Source organism: Eublepharis macularius, chromosome 11 (genome assembly GCF_028583425.1).
Source record: "Eublepharis macularius isolate TG4126 chromosome 11, MPM_Emac_v1.0, whole genome shotgun sequence".
NCBI classification, from domain to species: Eukaryota; Metazoa; Chordata; class Lepidosauria; order Squamata; family Eublepharidae; genus Eublepharis; species Eublepharis macularius.
Window position 1 is genome coordinate 14,674,785 of NC_072800.1, and position 20,491 is coordinate 14,695,275.

A 20,491-nucleotide genomic window follows, 5' to 3' on the forward strand; every position below is an offset into this window, starting at 1 on the left:
GGCTGCCCAGCTCCAATAGGAGCAAAGGATCCCTGGCTCCCCACTCCCATTTTAAAAACCCACAGCAGCATGTGCGGCATCACATCACTTCCTTTTCTTTACTAGAAATGACATAGGGTAGCTCTAGGAATCACTAGAAACTCTATGGTAAAAGCATAGACTTTCCAGAGATTCCTAGAGCTACCGTATGTCATTTATTTTGGTTTTAACAAAAGTGATGTGATGCTGCATCCAGCTCCATGACACCCCATATCCCCCCCCCACAGCCCTCCTGTCTGTTGCCTGGCGGCCCTGTGGAAGGAGGAGAAATATCTTTCACTCCTGTGCCAGTGCCACTGCCAAATGGAATCCAAGATGGAGTACAGAGGGACTTCCCCTCCACCTAGCCGTGGATCCTCCTGTGGTGTCATGGGAGGTGGCACTGCCTTCTCTCATGGTGCTGCCACGTCCTTTGTACCTTGCCTTGGATTCAGCCACCAACTAACTGTTATACCGAGAATAGATAGAAGAGACAAAACTTCTGGTATATTAAATGTCAGCACTGGCCTGAGATTTATTAGCCCAACATGGCCCCATCGGATGAGTCAGAAATTAGAATCTGTTTGCTGAGAAGCATATTGATCCAGCGTCTGGTGGTTGTGTCTGTTCCCACCACTGCCATTTGTTTTTATCACTGATCCAAATTCCATTCTGAGATTTTAAAAATAAAACCTCCTCATAAAAACGATATAGATTTTGATTACCATAACCCAGCTTCCCAAGATACACCGAGAACAGGTGTTAAAGGTAAAATAATTGCCAAGCATCATACAGAAGGAAAGTGTTCAATTTATTTGCTAGAACCTGGAGGCAGCCTAATAAATGTGTAACCTGTTCCAGGAAGAAAAAGCATACAGAACACAGCAGAGTTAGTGTTGGCAAGCTTAGCTTTTCGAACTGATCAGAATTCGTTTGTTTGGTGAGAAGGCTTTCATTTGCCCTGTTAAGTGCATGACAGGTCTCACCTTTTCTCTGACATTAAGCCAAAATGTTTCATAATCAAATAAGAAAAAAAAAATCGAGCAACCAGATGATTTGCTTCAAAGAACGGTGTTCCAGGTCAGCCCTTTAAAGATATACAGCATGTATAAATTGAGCTGTGCTCAGTATTCTCCAGAGTTTTGATTGTCAGAAGGAGCAAGCAGTTTCGATAAGGTAGATTTCCTGCCCCCCAAGAAAAATACTTAGTTCATATAAAGATTCACTTTTTAAAGAAATCCTTTGGTTTTCCATTCCCTTGACTCTGGGGTGGGGGGGGTTGCTGATTGCTATTTTTTCTTCTTTCTGTCACAGTGCTACCTAACCAATCACATTTCTTTACATAATGATGTCATTGAGGCGAAAAGGAAGTGAACTACTTGCATTGGAAAAATTACCAAAAAAGGGAGATTTTTTTTTAACTTGCCCAACATATTCACAAAAGAAGAAGATGAAGACAAAGACAAAGATGAAGACGAAGATGATGATGAAGAAGAAGAGTCAGTTTTAGCTGCCCTCCACCAAAACCACATAATTCCTCATCGATAAAGAGCTGCTCTTGAATTTCCTAATATTTCTTTCTTCCAAGAGTTGGTATCCGTCTACAGGAAGCTACAGTATTTCATCCTCCCAGCCTGCCTGCTTGGTTGAGCAGAAAAGTCCCACGGTGTATAGCCAGTGTGTTAAAGAGCAGCCTGCCTCAAGCCTACACTGGCAAGTGGCAATCATGACTGGGACAAGATCCTTGTGCTGAGTTCGAATCCTCCTGCTCTTGGGTAGCAAAATTAATAAATACCTGCAAACACAATAAAGCAAGACATCAATGAGAACAATGCGTCTAAAGAAGGGAAGAGTTTCTTTCCTTAAACCGTGGCTAATTTTTGGAGGATGGGAATGGCTTGTTGAAGTAGTGAGGGGATGAGCTTAAGAAGTAAGAAACATTTTCATAATGGGCCCCAGTACAGGCCATGGTTACACTGTAGGGCATTGTGGTTGCAGTGCTAAGAATAGTTTCCTGGGAATGACAGCTAAACTGCACAAGACAAGTTACACGAGGATGCTCAAGTGAAGGGGGGGCGCAACGTTAGCCAGGAAGCGTAGTTTGAATTTTACCTCTCTCTACAGAGCCGGCAAAGATTGCTCCTTAGATGGTTTGTTAAATTCACCTCTCTATAGGATCATTCCTCAGAGAGTTTGTTAATTTCTTCTTTGGCTCCCCAAAGGCTTTGTCAATTATTAACAAAGGGATCTTTGCCAGCTCTGTAGAGAGGTGAAATTAACAAACCCTTTGAGGAGCAATCTTTGCTGGCTTGATAGAGAGAGGTGAAATTCAAACTATGCTTCCCGGATAACATTGCGTCTCCCTTCACTTGAGTGTCCTCATGTAATTTGCCTCGTGTAATTTAGCTCTGAGCCTCACTGAACAACATAAGACTTACTTCAGAGCAGACCCGCTTAAGGTTGCTTCCTGTACCTGAGGTTGATAGAGGGAAGCAGAAATCATATGAATGTCGTGCACCATACATGCCTATAAAATCCTTAAGATATGCTGGCATTCCTTCCCTCCCTGTCGTATTGGCAGGAATTTTATTACAATTTTATATTTATCATTTGGTTTAGAAATCTTCCTGTCTGGAAAAGCTCTCACTTTATCTGAATTACAGCACTGCTCCTTACCCCCCCAGCACTACCCCAAAAAGCAAGCTGGCACGATGAGGATGGAATAGACGCGGCAGACATAATAACCTGTTGTGTCCAATAAAACTGGGTTCTGGGCAACCTCTCTTTAGTCGTTGTCAAACATGATGAGGTTTTTCATGTTTCTCTGGATAACATCCAGGCACTGTTTCCATGTTTTAACTATCAGGCCATCTCTAGTCCCATTATCTGTCAAAAAGAACTCTGGCTACAGAAATTACAGCCAAGTTGCGGGACCTCCGTGTGTCCAACAGTTATCGGAGCATAGCAGCTAAGCAAATGGGCTCTGAGGTTCCCAGTTCAAATCTCATTCCTGCTGTGAACTGACTCGTGGGTTTTAGGCAAGCCAACGTGTCTCAGTTTCCCACCTGCCATATGAAGACAATACCACACCTGGGCCGTTTTCACACTACTAACCTGCTTCCATAACGTTGCAAAACATCGCGCAAAAAATGCGGAAGATAGCTTCTTCTCGCGAGAGTTTTGCACGTCATCGTGAGAGTTCTGCGTGACATTGCGCAAAACTATCACGAAAAGATGCTATCTTCTGCGTTTTTTGCACGACGTTTCGCAACGTTACGGAAGCAGGTTAGTAGTGTGAAAACAGCCCTGTAATCAAGATTATTGGAATCATGTGAGGAAAGTCCTTTGAACAATCAAACACGATACATAAAAGTATTATTATGGTTCCTCAATGATAAGGGATTGGCTCCAAAGTTTCCATTCCACTAATGATTGCACCCTGTGCAAAATCTCTGCTGACTGAAGGACCTTCCATTAGTAGAGTGGGATTTGTTTGTTTCCCACTTTCCCCAACAGGGATCCCGAGGAACAGTGGGGGGAAGTTGGAGGTCTCGTCCAAGAAGAGTGAGGGTGGGAGGATCAGCTAAAGTTGCCCTGCTTTTGTCAGGGGATATTTTCCACAACCCTAGAGTTGTGCAATGGAGCCATCCTCCAGTGCAAGGAAACTTCCAATGGTGGAAGATGCTTCTTCCATCAGAGGAAGGCTTCTGCAGAACGGAGCCTTTTTGTATGCAAAACTCTGTGATCTCATAAGAGAGCCAGTTTGGTGTAGTGGAGAGCCAGGTTTGATTCCTCACTCCTCTGCTTGAAGCCAGCTGGGTGACCTTGGGTCAGTCAAAACTTTTCCAGAGCTCTCTCAGCCCCACCCACCTCACAGGACGATTGTTGTAGGCAGGGCTCATTTCAAGGGGGAACGCACAGGAACCAGTTCCGGCAGTTCCCCAAAGAGGTCACATGTCAAGTGGCCCCGCCCACCTGACCCTCAGCCATTTTGGGTCCATTTCAGGCTGGATTGGGGGCGAAACAGCCCAGATCGGGCCTCTGACAGGAAGTGGATCACTCTCCCACTTAGCAGTGTCCCGATCCTGACCATTTTGGGCCCCTTTTCGGCCATTTTCAGCCCCTTTTTGCCATTTTGGGCCCAATTTCGGCCCTGAATGGCCAGGATTGGGTCCAAAACAGCCAGGATAGGTGATGTCAGGGGTGTGGCATATGCAAATCAGTTAAGTTAATGACACACTTCCAGTGATGTCAAGGGCTGTGGCACACACTAATGAGTTATGCTAATGAGGTACGCTAATAAGTTCCTCCAGCTCTTTTTCTACGAAATGACCCCTGGTTGTGGGGATAATAATAACACCCATTGTAAACTGCTCTGAGAGGGAGTTGAGTTGTCCTAAAGGGTGGTATATAAATTGAATGTTATTTTGAAAAATCGAGTGTTATAAGCTTAGTTACTGGGCTGGCTCCAGATTTCAAAGGAAAAGGGGGAGCAAGAGAGAGAAATTGGGAGGGTCTTCCTCCTGCAGTGGGTTCTGGATCTGCCGTATATCGCCTCCACCTCTTTTTCTGCTGTCCCTATGGTTGTTTCCACCAACATCATAATGATCCTCCATTCCCTTTCTATCAGTACGGTCACTGATGATGGCTGTGGTACATCTCTCCCCCTTCCAGGCCAGGTCAGTTAATACCCAGCCAGGTACCCTGGAGTGAGGAGGCACCATCAGAGCTCCCAAGGCCAACACTAGCAGGTGGGAAGGGATGGTAGCCAGATAAGAGGGCTCCTCCAAGTGTAGAACACTCCGAAACAAATGACAAACCTCGAAGGTTATGTATTAAATACATTTTGTAAATTTTTATATTTTTGATCCTTACAAAAGTGCAAGTGCTCAAATGTGATAAATATGATACAATAAATATACTACAATAAATATACAGCTAATAAACTTTCATAAATAATCATAAATATTCATCAAGCGTCCAATCCTTCCAGTCCACTTTGGATTCCAAATGCCAGAGTTGTAAACTATATATTCTTAGTTCTTGTTCTATTTCAAAGCTGTTAATATCTGTGTGGAGCTTGAAAACTATAAATATCTAAAGTGTGGAGTATCCTCAGATGACAGCATTGCCTAGTAGTTACAGCTAAAAATCTCCAAGATTGGGCTATGAAAACCCGTATGATCTTGTTCTTTGTTCTGTTTCAAAGCTGTTGATATTTGTTTGAAGTTTCAGAACTGTTCCTATCCGTATGGAATATCTTCACACAGCAACATTTCCCAGTGGTTAAAGCTGAGACCATCCAAAAATGGGCTGTAAGAGCCTGTCGGGTGTTGCGACACTTGATGAATATTTATGATTATTTATGAAGGTTTATTAGCTGTATATTTATGGTAGTATATTTATTGTAGACTATTTATCACATTTGAGCACTTGCACTTCTGTAAGAATCAAAAATATAAAAATTCACCAAATATATTTAATATATAACCTTTGAGGTTTGCAATTTGTTTTGGGAAGGGATGGTAGGCAGAGGGGAGAGGAGGGGCAGCTGGTGATGGCAGGAAGTGATTCTCTTGTGCTCCATTAAACTCCATCACTGATGACCTTTTTGAGGTTGGTGGGGCCAAAGGCACCCAGAAAAGTTGACTCCTGCTCCCTCAAGTCGAAAACGGGTGATTGCTCTAACACCTCAGTCCATGCAAGTTGCCTAGCCGTGCCAGGGGCTGACGCAGGATCTGCTGGTTTTAATGGAAGAGACAATGGCTCCTTTGCTGTGTTTCCATCATAGCTGGAGACTTCTACCATACTACTGAAAACTGCATTGCCCATATAAAGTCTGCATTAAGATGCAATGAAAAACGAGGAGTAATATCTGTTCTGCCTTGACCTGGATAGCCCAGGTGAGCCTGATCTCATCAGATCTCAGAAGCTAAGCAGGGTCCACTTTGGTTAGTAACTGGATGGGAGACTTCCAATGAAGAACAGGGTTGCAGAGGCAGGCAATGGCAAACCACCTCTGTTAGTCTCTTGCCCTGAAAACCGCACCAGTGGTCACCATAAGTCAACTCTGGCAACACACACACACACACACACACAATACCTGTTCTAAAGTGGTTTGGCTAATGGAGTAGTGTTCAATTTGCAACAATGTTTTCTTGCTCTCTAAAACTCTGAAAAGCTCAGCTAGGCAGCCCCAGTTTTGTGGCACGTGGTATTCCAACAGATTAAGGTGCTGTCCCTAAAAAAGTAAAAACAAACAATCATCAAAGAACAGTTTGATAAAGCTGAGTGCTTTTCACTGAGTGAGAAACAGAATCGCACTGCAAAGAACGAGGCATTGTGTGGAATTTCTAATGATCAAACACATCAGAGAAAAGCACTTCCTTGAGGAAGCTGAAAGAGAGCTTTACATTTTTCTCACTTTTTTTGCTGTTACAGTATTTAGTAAATTCTGTAATTGAATTGAAATTCCCTGTATTACTGAGTCTCAATGATCTTCAAGGAAAAAACTTTCATTTAATAAGCTCCCAAAGTTAACTTGTATAAAGCAGACCACGTTTGCATAGCTTGCAGGATTTTATTAGCCAGAGAGAGAGAGGGGGGGGAGGGAGGGGGGAGGGAGAGAGGGGGGAGGGAAGGAGGGAGGGAGAGGGAGAGAGAGGGGGAGGGAGGGAGAGGGAGAGAGAGGGAGGGAGAGGGGGAGAGAGAGAGGGAGGGAGGGAGAGAGGGAGGGAGGGACGGGGACAGAGAGAGGGAGGGAGGGGGAGGGAGAGAGAGAGAGGGAGGGAGAGGGAGAGAGGGGGAGGGAAGGAGGGAGGGGGAGGGAGGGAGAGGGAGGGAGAGGGAGGGAGGGAGAGGGGGAGAGAGAGAGGGAGGGAGGGGGAGAGAGGGGGAGGGAGGGAGAGGGAGAGAGAGAGGGGGGAGGGAGGGGGGAGGGAGAGAGGGGGGAGGGAAGGAGGGAGGGAGAGGGAGAGAGAGGGGGAGGGAGGGAGAGGGAGAGAGAGGGAGGGAGAGGGGGAGAGAGAGAGGGAGGGAGGGAGAGAGGGAGGGAGGGACGGGGAGAGAGAGAGGGAGGGAGGGGGAGGGAGAGAGAGAGAGGGAGGGAGAGGGAGAGAGGGGGGAGGGAAGGAGGGAGGGAGAGGGAGAGAGGGGGGAGGGAGGGAGAGGGAGGGAGAGGGAGGGAGGGAGAGGGGGAGAGAGAGAGGGAGGGAGGGGGAGAGAGGGGGAGGGTGGGAGAGGGAGAGGGAGAGGGAGAGAGAGAGAGAGAGAGAGAGAGAGAGAGAGAGCTATGCAAGGCACTATAATATCTGCCTTGACCACAAGAAATTGTGCTCCCAAGCTTCTGGTTTCACTTCCAAACACATCTTTGCAGCCACAGAGACCAGATATTTACTTTTGTAAAATACAAAAGCTGAGGATCTCAGAATGATGAATTCTGTATCCAACACTATATTCTTCAAGTTCTCTGAGCTCTCATGGAATTACAAACCGTGTCTTTATTTCTTAGCACACCCCAGTCAATTGCTCATCCCACAAACAGAGTTGGATGCAACTGATTTTTCTGCTGATGAAAAAGGAAGGGAAGGTCCCCTTTGACCTACCCCTTCCCCCAAGGCTGTGCTGAGGATCGTGGGATATGCATGTACAAAAGCTGTGTGGGATGGGGCTGTGGTAAGGAGGGGAATTAGGTGAGACTGAGAGCCAAGCTGCAATTGACGAATGACGTAGTGATCAAGTGAAGCGCAAGTGGCGCGCAAGTGAACAGGGAGGAATACATGAGAGTCTGTTCACTTGCCCTTCAAGTGTCATTCATTACTTGTAGCTGGGCCCTGAGTGAAAAAGCAGGCTGGATCTAATGCAATGTTTCCTTCTCTTTTTGCATTCTTCTTCTCCCCACCCTGTTTCCCAGTCACCACTGCATCAAACAATACACATAGGTTTGAGACTACCTCTGCATAATCTCCTCTGATGAGGGACTCATTACATGGTTGTCCCACTTGCCGTGTTTCAGTTTGACAACAATCAGGAAAGGGGGAAAAGTAACCTACCTTGAAAAGTATGCCAGGAAAATGAAGCTGCAGACATTCTGTGATGGCATTTTGGCCACCATTTTCTTTGCTGAGCCACATCTTGACTGAATAGCCATTGCCAAACCTGAGGAGGAGGAATGGGTGGGTTAGTTTACCTTTCATAAAACATCAGATCCAGTAGCTACCTTGCTCATGTTTAATGGTATTCTTCTGTCCTCTGAGAGTTTCTCTACAAGAGACACCTCAGATCATGTTCGTCAAGTGTAGGGAGACACAATGTTAGCCGGGAAGCATAGTTTTAAAAGACAGAGCTGGCAGAGATCACTCTTCAGAGCAATTCATTTCATCTTTACCTCCCTAAAGGCTCTGTTAATTTCACCTCTCCAGTCTAAAACTGTGTGGGATCACAACCAGAGGGCAGCAAGGAATGGAAATGGGCTGGAGCTGCCTTCCAGAGCCGGGCTTGGACCTGAAGAGGTTGTAATGGGCTGAAGTTTCCCTTCTTTCATTTCACAGCCCCTTCACACAGCTCCAGTGTATAGCAAAGCCTTTGCCCTGCCGCTGGCTCTGTCTTTTTAAACTACCCTTCCCAGCTAACATTGCATGTCCCGACACGTGTTCTTCATGTGTCACATGTCTCGTGTAGAGAGATACTGACTCTATACATATAATAATCAAATATACAATATGATTCAACACTTAAGAGTCCTTTAAAAAAGAGGAAGACAATGACTGGGAACTATGGAGATGTCTTCAAAATGGTGGGAGCATGTACAGAATTATGGTCAGAAAGACAGGCTGCAGCTGAGTGAGTCCTAATGGCTCTTCATAGGCAGCTTTGCCCCACCTCTTTCCCCTGGTCCCTGCTTCCTCCCTTGCTCCATTCCTTACCCCTCTTTGCTCTATAAAAGATCTATAAAAAGGAAAAAGGAAAGAGAAGAAAAATGGTATGGATGTATATGGAAACATGCCCTAAATATGGGGAAATCTTCATAGAAAGAGAAGGACTTTGTTGAATTGTTTTGATGAATCAACAAATCTAAAAAAGGGATAAGCCAATCGTATGCATGTTTGTTACCAAAAAAGAAAAGAAAAGAAAAGAAAAGAAAAGAAAAGAAAAGGAAGGAAGGAAGGAAGGAAGGAAGGAAGGAAGGAAGTGTCAGGCTATGGGTGACAGGATATGGTAGACAGGTCTCTGTCCCATTGCAACAAGAAGTCCAAGCTCTTGGTTAAATGGTTTCATTCAGAAATCCAATCATTTCCATATATATGTCCATAGAATTACTCAGACGCAAGAAAGCATCTAAGCAGTACACACTTCCTTGACAGGAATAGAAACCTGAAGAAAGTACATCTCTAAATATTCAATCATTTCCCCCCCTCCCACCTAGACCACAGGTTTGCGCGGGAAATGGTCTGGGAATTTCTTCTAGGGTTCATACATCAGCCTAGACAGGACAAAAGGCATAAGAGTAAACTGTAACATTTCAAACACTTCAAGGTCGCTTCTGGGAGCTTCAAAGGAAGGAGATAAGACAGCTGTGTTCTCAGGATGCCTGAGAAATGAAAGTGATGGTTAGAGCATTTGCAAAACAACATTAAGGTACAGCATTAGCAATGGTTCACCACCTAGAACAATGGCATGGATGTAGGGGTACAGACATGACGAAAGAACGAAAGAACGAAAGAACAAAAGAACGAAAGAAAGAAAGAAAGAAAGAAAGAAAGAAAGAAAGAAAGAAAGAAAGAAAGAAAGAAAGAAAGAAAGAAAGAAAGAAAGAAAGAAAGAAAAAGGAAAGAACGAAAGAACTGAGTACCATAAGTAGCACCATAATATGTAATTAGGGAACTGTATTTCAAAAGATATACTGGACTGAAGCCTATGACTCCCTTCTGCTAAGCTTAAATGGAAAGAACCATTCCCCACTGGAAGAGAACCAACCTATTCTTTCCAGTGGTGTTTAAAAAAGACATTTCCCCTCACTGTTCTAGTTGGTTTTCAAGGATTTGAAAAGCTGACAAATCCACACACAAATCAGACACCCCAGCACACTTTCCAGGGGCCTGCTTCAGGCTCACCAGTACTGGCATGTGGTTCCCCCCATGACGCTCTGATAAGGTGAACGCAGGTGAACTGTATGGGTAAAGCCAAGGGCATCTTTCCTTCTATACACCACAGTGCAAACTTAGCAAACCAATGTTGTATAGTGGCGTCTGAGCACTGTGCACATAAGAAGAGCCCGGCTGGATCGGGCCAGTGGTCCATCTAGTCCAGCATTGTGTCTCATACAGTGTCAACTCGTTGCCCTGGAGGGTCACAAACAGGGCTCAGAAGCCAAAGCTCTCCCCCTCATTGTTTCACGCCGGAATCAGGTTTCAGAGGTCTACTGCCTCTGAATTTGGAGGTTCTTTTTACTCACCGTGGCTAGCAGCCATCGATGGACATATCCTCCATGAATCTAACCATCTGTGATCTGATATATTGCATGGGACGTGCAACAGACAGAAAGAAAGATTTGGAACATGGCAGGTTCTGTAGCCGTGGCTGGCTGGCAACACTGTGCTAACCAATCCCTAATTAAATCTTTTAAATGCATAACATTGTCCCCCACAGAAATATGTGCGACAATAAAGATGATGTTACAAAGATGGATCGAGTTAACTTAACAAGGGTGTTCTATTTAGATGAGAACCAAACTAGGGCAGCTTTTTTCCAGGGATCATTAATTCTTATCCATTTCCTGGCATCCGTATATTAGCCCCATGCCGAATTACAGTGTGCAAAAATGCTGGTTTATGCGAAGATGTTCGTTGGTGTCATCAAATGAAACTATTGCATGCAGCAGAGTTTCCAAGGCAAATGAATCAACACCCTGATTAGCAGGTGACAAGCAACGTCTCGGTGGCTTTTGAAATAATTCTTAATTTTGGATGGGGGAAACACCAACAAGCATACACATAAAAGCTTTTCGAAATGAGGCACGGCATCTGGCGAGACACATTTCATCTTTGCTGCACCTTGAATGAATCATTCCTTTGTCGCCAAGCCTTTTTATATATGGCAAGCGACAATATCTTCCTTTGCTACAATCGTAGCTGTTTTTTGTAGCCAGCCCAGGCGTGCAAGGAAATTAAACCGACCAGGTTTCCACTTTTAAATGTTTTCTTCTCTAACACAGCTGAAGCAATTATCAAAAGATGCCAAAATGGTATTACATAGAAATATGTTCTTGGCTTGATCGGGATTTCTGGAATCTAGTCTTTAGATACCCTACAGGCTGGAGTAAGCCAAAGAGGAAAACATTATTGTGAAATCAAAGCAAGCTGAGCCCCAACAATCCGTTCCATATCTATCTGCTGGAAAGAAAGAGTTGTACAAAATCAAGAAGGAGCTTTTATCCCACAAGAACAAAGAGGTAAAAGTGAATAGCATAGCATAAAAAATTCCTTACTCCACAAGGTATTGTGCCTGTGGCTTGCGGGATATAGGAAGTACTGGACATGTTCTCCTGTACTGCTGATTGTATTGTGGTATTCGCGCCGTTTATCTAGAAACTTTGCTTCAAAATCATGAAGGTCAATCGGAGGACAGTAAGACTCAACTTTTACTATCCACACAACCCTGGGATCATGGAGTCTGTGGCTAAATTTCTTTGTTGTGCATCAAAGAGGAGAGGAACGGTTTAAGTGATGGGGCAAGAGATTTTTTTTGGTCTCCTTGCTGACCGTGCATATGTATGTCCTGTTATGCCAATAAAGGTATTCGATTAGATTCAAGAATAGCAGAAAAATCAAGATAATATATTATATAAATCAAGGGTTCCCAATGAGGTGCCCACGGGCACCATGGCACCATCTGACACTCTTTCTGGCACCTGCTAAGTGTTTTTTTAAAGTGAGTGGAGCTAAGTGGGGCTTGGGCCCAGCACGGCTTCTGATTGGTCATTGGAGATTTGATTGGCAGTGCAGATTTTTAAAAACATTGCTTCACCCGTAGCTACCACCACAGCAGAAGGATCTTCACCGACTGAAGGTAGCAGCCACCATTTTGTGGCTGGCTTCACCTCCTAAAGCAGACAGTTTGTGGCAGACATTTTGGGGCTGTGCCCACCACCCTGTGTCAGAATTAGAGATGGGCATGAATCAAGAAAATGGTGGTTCGTTGCAGTTCGTGGTTTGTCATGTTTCACAAACTACGACCCAGCATGAAATTGCCCAGTTTGCGAACTGTTTTTGTGGTTCGTGAAAACATTACTTCCGGGGCAGTAGAAGGTCTGCAGAAAACCCATCCCCCTCCCCCCGGTTGCCTCAGAAACTGATTGATCAGTGCCAGGCTATCTGCAGTGATGAACTGAAAAACAAACCAAACAAACTGGGCTAAAAATCATAGCAGTTCGTCACAGGTCTTCAGAAATGCTCTCTGATGAACCGCCAGTTCGCAAACTGAAAAAAGGCCTCGTTCGTGATGAACATTGGTTCTTATTTCAGTTCATTTCAGTTCATTTCAGTTCATCTCTAGTCAAAATTAAACATGGGCATGAACCTAAATACGACCCCAAAAAACCCACAAACTAGGCTGGTTCGTGGTTCATGAACCAGTGTTGGTGGAAGCTCCTTTTCACGGAACTTCCACAAACTGTATACTGGTTTGTTCGGTCGTATTTACAGGGGTAATTTAAATGGCCATTTCCCCAGGGAAATGGCAATTTAAACTTCCCCTTTAAGGGACTTGCAAGGGCAGGTCCTTTTAAACTATCAGCTGGCAGGCAGCAGGGGGGATCCCCCCCACCGCCCTCCAGCTGATAGTTTAAAAGGACCTGCCACGGCAGGTCCCTTTAAACTGCCCAAACCCAGCCCCCCTACCCACTACCCCCCAGCCCCACACTTACCTTCCCCTGTGGCACGGTGTCCTTCCTCTCCTCCCAAAAGGGGCGGGAAGGCTGTTTTCAGCCTCCTCCGCCACGCTGGGGGCCCACAGGGTGGCAGAGGAGGCCGAAAATGGCCTCCCTGCCGCAGTGGCCATTTGAGGGGCAGGGAGGCCGTTTTTGGCCTCTTCCACTGCCATGCGAGCCCCCAGGGTGGCAGAAGAGGCCAAAAACAGCCTTCCTGCCACTCCCGGGAGGAGAGGAAGGAGACCACACCATAGGGGAATGTAAGTGTGGGGCTGGGGGCTAGGGTAGGGGGGCTGGGGTTTGGGCCATTTAAAGGGGGATCCCCCCTACCACCTGCCAGTGAGGGGGGATCCCCCCTACCACCTGCCAGCTGATAGTTTAAAGGGACCTGCCACTTGCAAGGCAGGAAAGGGCCCTTTAAACTGTTAAATGCCCTTTTCCCTGCTGCTGTAAAGGCCAGAAAGGGGCATTTAAACCCCACGAACCACAAACCATGAACTAGTTCGTAACTGGGCCAGTTTCATGGTTCATGGTTCGTGAAACCTATGAACCATGAACCTCCTCGTTCATTATTTGTTTTTTGTTGTTCCGTGCCCATTTCTAGTCAGAATTCCCAAGATGCCTACAGGCTCAAAAAAGTTGGGACCTCTGATATAAATAAACTATCAAAGGACACATGACTATTGATTTGTATTTAATCAAATGTTGGCAAAATCACCGGTGAGTGCCTGAATTGTGCTAAGGCCAGTGGTGAGTGAGATTAAAATGAATAATTGAGGTGGCTTTGCAGAGACTTCATACAGCAATGCTTTTTCGATGGCAGCAAGGCTTTTTCAGTGCTGCCAAAAGAAGCTTATGACAGCACCCTGCAAAGGTTACAGTGTGGTGGAGAATCATTTCGGCTGACCACACGGAAAGGGTCTACTGTTTTGTTTGCACACACAATCTGAAAATCATTCCAGCTTGTGATTTCCTTTGTCTGCACTTTTCACTTGAGATAGGTCTCTTTTAAAAGAAGGAGAGGGGTTGCGCCAGTTTCTGCCAGACCTCAAGTAGCAAATCTTTTTTATAGAACCAGGAAACCCTAACAAGAAAAGAGCCCAGAAAATTACTCTTGAAGGCATTATGTCAATGAGTGGGAATTGCTCCTCGTCGCCAATCATTCATCTTGAAGGGTTGTAATTTGGTGGCCAGCAATAAGTTCTTTATTTGAGTTTCTAATCAACTTTTTCTGATTATTGTTATAGGTCTAACTGTCTTGACAAACACTTCAGTGCTTACAAGTGGATTAATTGTTCTTTCCAAGGGTAATTGTTCCTCTTGTGTGTGCCCAATGCAGACTTCAAGGACAGGTTTTGCTCGTGGGCCAGGAGATTCTTGTTCAATATCACAAGGGTTGAATCAATAAAATTAATCAAGCACAAATTTAGGAACATTTGTTCCAGCGCAACTTGATAAGGCATGCTTTGCCACAGTTGCACGTTGTGGGCCTCTGAGCCTCTACAGCAAATGTACCCAGTTTTCTAACTTATAGCCATTAGGGTTGTTAAGAGAGATTCTATTAATTCCTCTTTAGGCAGTTTCTCCCTGAAATCCAACAATCCTTTCTTTTTCCTCTTTGTAGGAATTGGGAATCAGCTATTAATCAATTCTTTTTTGATCAAAGAATTTGAAGAGAGGAGTGGCAGGAGGGGAGCGTCTGCAAAATTTCAGAATTTCACTCTGTAGATGCTCAGAGGCCAACAATGTCTTCCCAAGTGTTCCTGCTGGAGCACACCATGAGTATATAACATAAAAATAACTGCAAGAGTTGAATTTAGAAAAGGATGTGTTGGTTTCTCTTTAAAGAGAAATGAAAGAGAAATCCCACTCTTAAAAAAGAGAACAAGGATAATCAACGGCTATATCTAAACGTGTAAGTTTTAGAAAAAGTAATTCCTTATCCCATAGCCATCCACTGTTTCAAACTGTGCAATATAGGTTCTAAGACAGGTATCAAAGCAGTACTACATTCTATTCGTAACAACACCATTATTTTTGTTTTGTGGTGTATGAAGATGTCTTTGTGGGAGAGTATACCTGATAATCAGCGGGTGCAAGTCCATTTCCAGTGATTGGGGGACGGTGGTAAAGGGATGCATGAGTTCCTACTTAACAATAGAGATGGGCACGAACCAGAAAAAACCCGAACCATGTGGTTTGTGGTTCGTCAAATTTCACTAACCATGAACCACGAACTTTCACGAACCTGCCCCTGGTTCACGAACCAGTTCATTTGGTTCATGAAAATGGCACATCCAGGTCAGAAAATCATCACTTCTGGGCCAGCAGAAGTTCAGTTCCAGGTCAGCAGAAGGTCTGTAGGAAGTCCATCCCCTGTTGCCTAGGAAACTGATTGATTGGCACCAGGCTGTCTGCAGTGATGAACCAGAAAATGAACCAAACAAACCAGCCTAGAAGTTTGTGGCGGTTCATCAGAAATGGGATCTGATGAACCATGGTTTGCAAACCACGAACCGGCCTGGTTCGTGCTTAATTTTGGTTCATATTTCGGTTTGTGCCCATCTCTACTTAATAACAGTAAATGGCAGAAAAGTGACCTTTTCTGAAATTCTCCCAAAGATATTTTTCAGATCAAAACACTTATGATTCTCAATGGGGAACATGACATGGTTTCAAGACAATACCGCAACATAGAAAAAGCATCTATATCTTATAATGGAGCTCAGCATATATGATTTACGGCTATGCTTCCAACTAGTAACATGATTCAGCTTACCACCAGCTCCAGATTTTAACATGCCTCTATATCCCCTAATAAATTTATAGTATTTGGAGTTGTGGCCTTCTAATGGGGCGTGCAATGCAAATTTAGCTCCTTTCAATTATTGCATTCGTGCATTGTGACTGCACCTATGGAACAAATGTGCCACACCTGATGTTCCTGATATGTGTAATTGCCATTTCTTCTGCAAGAGGCAATGTGTGGATTTTCAGCCTTGGTACATGTGTGCATATGTAATCTGGGGGTCTGGTATACATGTTCCAAGGCTGAACATACCCTTTCAGAGGAAATAACAACTGCATGTATTGATCGAGAGAATGACAAATCATGTGCACTGGGTTTGTCCCACACATGTGGTTAAATGTAACAAGGGAAAAGTCACTGGGTTCTTGTGGGAGACATCACATGTTCAGTTAGTTATGCTTTAAAAAATCATTTCTAAATACATGCATAATAATGATTCAAATCTGCATAGATCTGGGGTGATCCAAAAGGTCAGCATGAAGGAAGAGTTCATGGAAATAAAGGGAGGTGCTTTGCGTCTCTCATGATTTTAAGCGGTCTTGTTCGGAATGCTTAAGATCAGGCTTCCATGCCACTCATGGAGCATTGGGAAGAAGGTTGATTCAAAGCCATGGAGGAAACAAAAGGAAGGGGGCGGATATCAGTAGGCATACGCATTAGGTACTGGGACGGAACATGAGTGGATTCATTTCGGAAGCAAAATATGTTACAAGAGTTAAATTTTAAAAACAAATTGGTATGGCTGGGTTTCTTTTCCTTCCCCAAAGTTAGCAGCTTCTATTATTCAAATCATACAAACCAGAAATTCCAATAGTCCTTTAGACAGCAATTGTGATAAATCCGATAGACTAAATTCAGTCACTGAACTGTGAAATAGAGTGAAGGTTCAATCTCCCAAGAACCTCACCAAGTCACTGTCTCGCAGTGACAGCTCTTTAATAACTGTCAGTGGCTGGAAGCAAAATAGTGAATAATCCGGACAGAACCTAATAGGTCTCAATCGAAGAAAAGACCAATTTAGATGCAGCTCTGGCCACCTTCCAAAAGCTCTTACCTGTACAAGATCTCCACATGACCTGTAAGATACCACCTGTGCACAATGAATGGGTAACTGCAATGCTGGTCACGTGAATCTCCTATACATTTTGGAAGCTCTGCATGCCATTGGGATGGGATGGAATTGTTTCCCCGGTAGATTCTGTGCAGAAACTGCAGCTTGTGGCAGAGGCAGAAGTCCAGACACCATTGACTTCCACTCCAGGAACATAAAAGACAAACAGCTCCCTGGAATGAACCAAATCCCCCTGCCCCAGCATACCAAAGGTCTCAGAAGACAGCCAAGGAAATATTCCCTCCCTAGGTTGCAAACTGGAAATGAAGGGGACTCAGCATCCCAGCACAGAAGCTTTATGGGATTGTCAGACCACTTTTGTCCCTGACACCCTCCCCTTCCCCCCAAATCTTGTCTGCTTACCTCCATCTTTTGCACTAGAACAAATAAATCAGCCTCTGGACAGCACAGAACAAAAGGGAAAGAGTCAGCAAAGAGAGGAGGCTCACATCTGATTCAGTCATGCTAAATGGAGCAGCATGGGCTTCCTAGGGTGCCAGGCGGTCAACCCCTGCTTCACCCAGAAACAGACATTCAGACAATTAATTGAGAACCCCAATGGCCACTATGACCAACTCCCATCATTTCATATAGGACCTTTCTGTTTCCTGCCTCCAGCATGCTTTAGGGTTACCAGGCCATGCTTGACAACTCCTGACCTTTGGGGCCACTGGCATTGCATTTCCGAGGAAACAGGAAGTGATGTCACGTTGCTCTAGGAATCACCAGAAACTCGATGGTAGCAATTCCTAATGTGACATTGGTTCTGGGTTTCCCCAGAAGGGACAACAGGCCACGTGCAATGCCAACTTGTTTTAAAAAAATCTCCTGCCCCTTCTAGGAGTGACTGCAGCAACAAGTGGTAGCAGCAGGAGGTCTTCCACCATAGTAGGAGTCTTTGCAATCCTGGCATGCTTCTATTCTCACCTCTCCAAAGCAGTCCAAGTTTCTTTTCCATTCTAGGCTCTGCTTTCCCCCCCTCTTTTTTTGTTTTACAACATCTGGCCTAATGAAAAGTTCTGGAGAACTCAAAAGGTTTCACACTGCTATGTGGCATTGGGTTGGCCTTGATAAAAGGCAATGCATGGATTATGTTCTAGGATTCAAAGAGCTACTCAGAGCCAAACTAAAAGTGACGTCTTACACATGTTGGACACTAGTCGGCTTCCCTCAAGTTTTGATGGGAAATATAGGCATCCTGGTCTTGCAGCTGTAATGGAGAGCCAAGCTGTAAAACCAGGGCGCCTACATTTCCCATCAAAACTTGAGGGAAGCCGACTAGTATCCAACCTGTGTGAGACGTCACTTGTAGTTTGGCTCTCAGCTACTTCTGTGAGCTTAAGGGTCTTCTAAACACACTTTTTTCAAAGCACTCTCCTACCCACCTAAATGTGGCATAACAGATTACTCTGGAAAGGGAGGGGAGTTTTTTTTAAAAAAATGACTGCAATATATTCCAAAGAGGTGTTGAATAGGAAAAACTCAAAAACTGGGACAGCACAATGCCCCTGAGCTAAACTAAAGCAACATTTTGGATCTTGGTTGCATCCCCTTAAAGTATGAGTGAAGTGCAAAGGAAGTGTTCAGGTAGATAACAGCAGCTGAAAAAAGGTGGACAACTCCTTAATACAGAAGTCATTATTTTAACTCAGGATGGAACGTAAATTGGTGTAAAGTATTCTCGCTTATAAACATAGACTTCCTTTCCTCTTTCCTGTATTTGTCACTATAAAACAAGAGTTAAAACGCCATACACATTTTAAAATTTGACAAACATTCACCATTTGCTCTTTGGAGAAGTTGAAAAAAATCAACATATTTATAACAGTATATCCCACAAGGGGAGCATATTTTCAATACAGTACCTGTTTTTAATATGTTGGGGAGAACCAAGACACTTGAAGCTTCCATTTACCATAATAGCCAGCCGTGTGCAGAGGGCTTCACACTCTTCCATGCTAGACAGGAGAATCCAAAAAACCAAATAGTCAGGGCACAGGAGAGAGATCAATGGCCATGGTTAATTAAAATGTGAGAGATTCTAGAGAACTGATGGAATAGGATGCGTTGCCCTGCCGTTTCTAGGTCCATGATTCAAAGGCTAGAGGCCAACAGGTTATTTGTAATTACAAGATGACAGCTGGCAGAGCCCTATAAAAGCACACAGCCAATTCCTTTTCCAGTTCCAGGTGGATCGGTCCAACCACTTCAAATGCAGGATTATTACAATAGGCACATTAATTAACTTCACTTAGCCAGCCTCAGCTGACATGCTGTATCTTTACTCAAGCCTAAAGGTCAGAACTTAAGGAAGACAGTGGAAGTAAATTTCTATTGGTGCCAAGGGTGACGTAATCATCTCTCCTGGACACGAAAGCTGTTATCCTGAGCCACTCATTCCATAGGCAGAATGAGGCCCATTTGGTTATGCTGATCAACAAGGAGGGTTTATCCCTGCAATCTTGCATGCCTCTAGCACCCTGCCCAAACTAGGTTGCTACACATGCAATGCTGCAATGTTGCATGGCCGCATAATGCCCGGTCTCTGATGTGTGAACACCACAGTAGCAGCTGAGGGCCCACTTTATGAGATGCTAGGAGCACACAATGTTTCCAGGCTAAATTCTTACCTGCCAATATCCCATTACAATTGGGTCCCAGGTGAGAACAAAGAGGTGGAATCCTGGACTAATGCTTCAGTCTGGTCATGCAAGATTCCGTTTCTTTTATTGCTCCCTTACATTTAGCCATCTCCGCTCACAGAAAAGGTTCTGGCACCCACCTGCTCCTTAATATGCTAGCTTTCTGCTTGCAGTGGTTTTCTTTTCTCTTCCAAGGAGACAATTTAAAAAAAATGATTCATCTACCTGAAATTTAGACCTCAGTTTAGAACTCTGTTATCTCATTTCATAGTTTGGGTAGATCCAGGCTTAAAGTCAATCCACATTATTAACACACAATGAGATGACAGCCCCAGGAGACAGCGTCAGGACTATACATCATTTTGTATGATGGTGTCTGCGTGCATGTATTTTTGAATGCTGTCCTATTTTTTTTTAAAAAAGAAGACTCCCTGAATACTCCCTGAGTGCGGACTGGCACCAGCGTACTTGTGGGACCGTCTCTCCCCGTATATTCCCCGGAGGATCCTCTGATCAGGAGAAAAACGATTGTTATCAGTCCCTGGCCCCAAGGAGGCCCTCCTCGACTAGAGCCAGAATACAAATATGATATAAAAAATAAATAAAATAAAAATACATTAAACTAGTATACAGGGGGACTGCTCTTCTCTGATGTACAAATTACACCATGTAGAGAGGTTTGTTTGTTGTCGTTTTTAAGACGGAGGAGCATTCAGAAATTCAACCCAGCCCTTATATTCTGAAACACAATATTCAGAACACACTTGCACATTCTGTGTGATGTTTAGATGGGAGTTTAAGCTGGCTCCGTTATAGTAGCAGCATAGCCCAGAATCAGAAAACAGGCAAATTTAAAATTTGTTGGCATTTTTTTTTTAAATAAAGGTCCAGAGCATCACCTTATTTGTAACCACTAGAAATAGAATCACAGATTGGAAGGAACTTGGAATAGGGTCTTCATTATTCCGCCCCCAGTCAATTGCCCT

General features: G+C 44.3%; 1 protein-coding gene across 1 annotated transcript in view; it reads right to left on the minus strand.

Moving 5' to 3' along the window:
- Positions 1–1,723: 1,723 nt before the first annotated feature.
- The window catches only part of ABCA13 (ATP binding cassette subfamily A member 13), a 345,676-nt gene continuing 326,908 nt past the window's right edge, over positions 1,724–20,491 (minus strand). Inside the window, exons 54-57 of the mRNA XM_054991725.1 lie at positions 18,729–18,821; positions 8,070–8,175; positions 6,122–6,259; positions 1,724–1,813 (exon numbers count right to left, since the gene is read on the minus strand). Coding sequence (XP_054847700.1) covers positions 1,724–1,813; positions 6,122–6,259; positions 8,070–8,175; positions 18,729–18,821 — 427 coding nt within the window. The remainder of the gene's footprint in view (positions 1,814–6,121; positions 6,260–8,069; positions 8,176–18,728; positions 18,822–20,491) is intronic.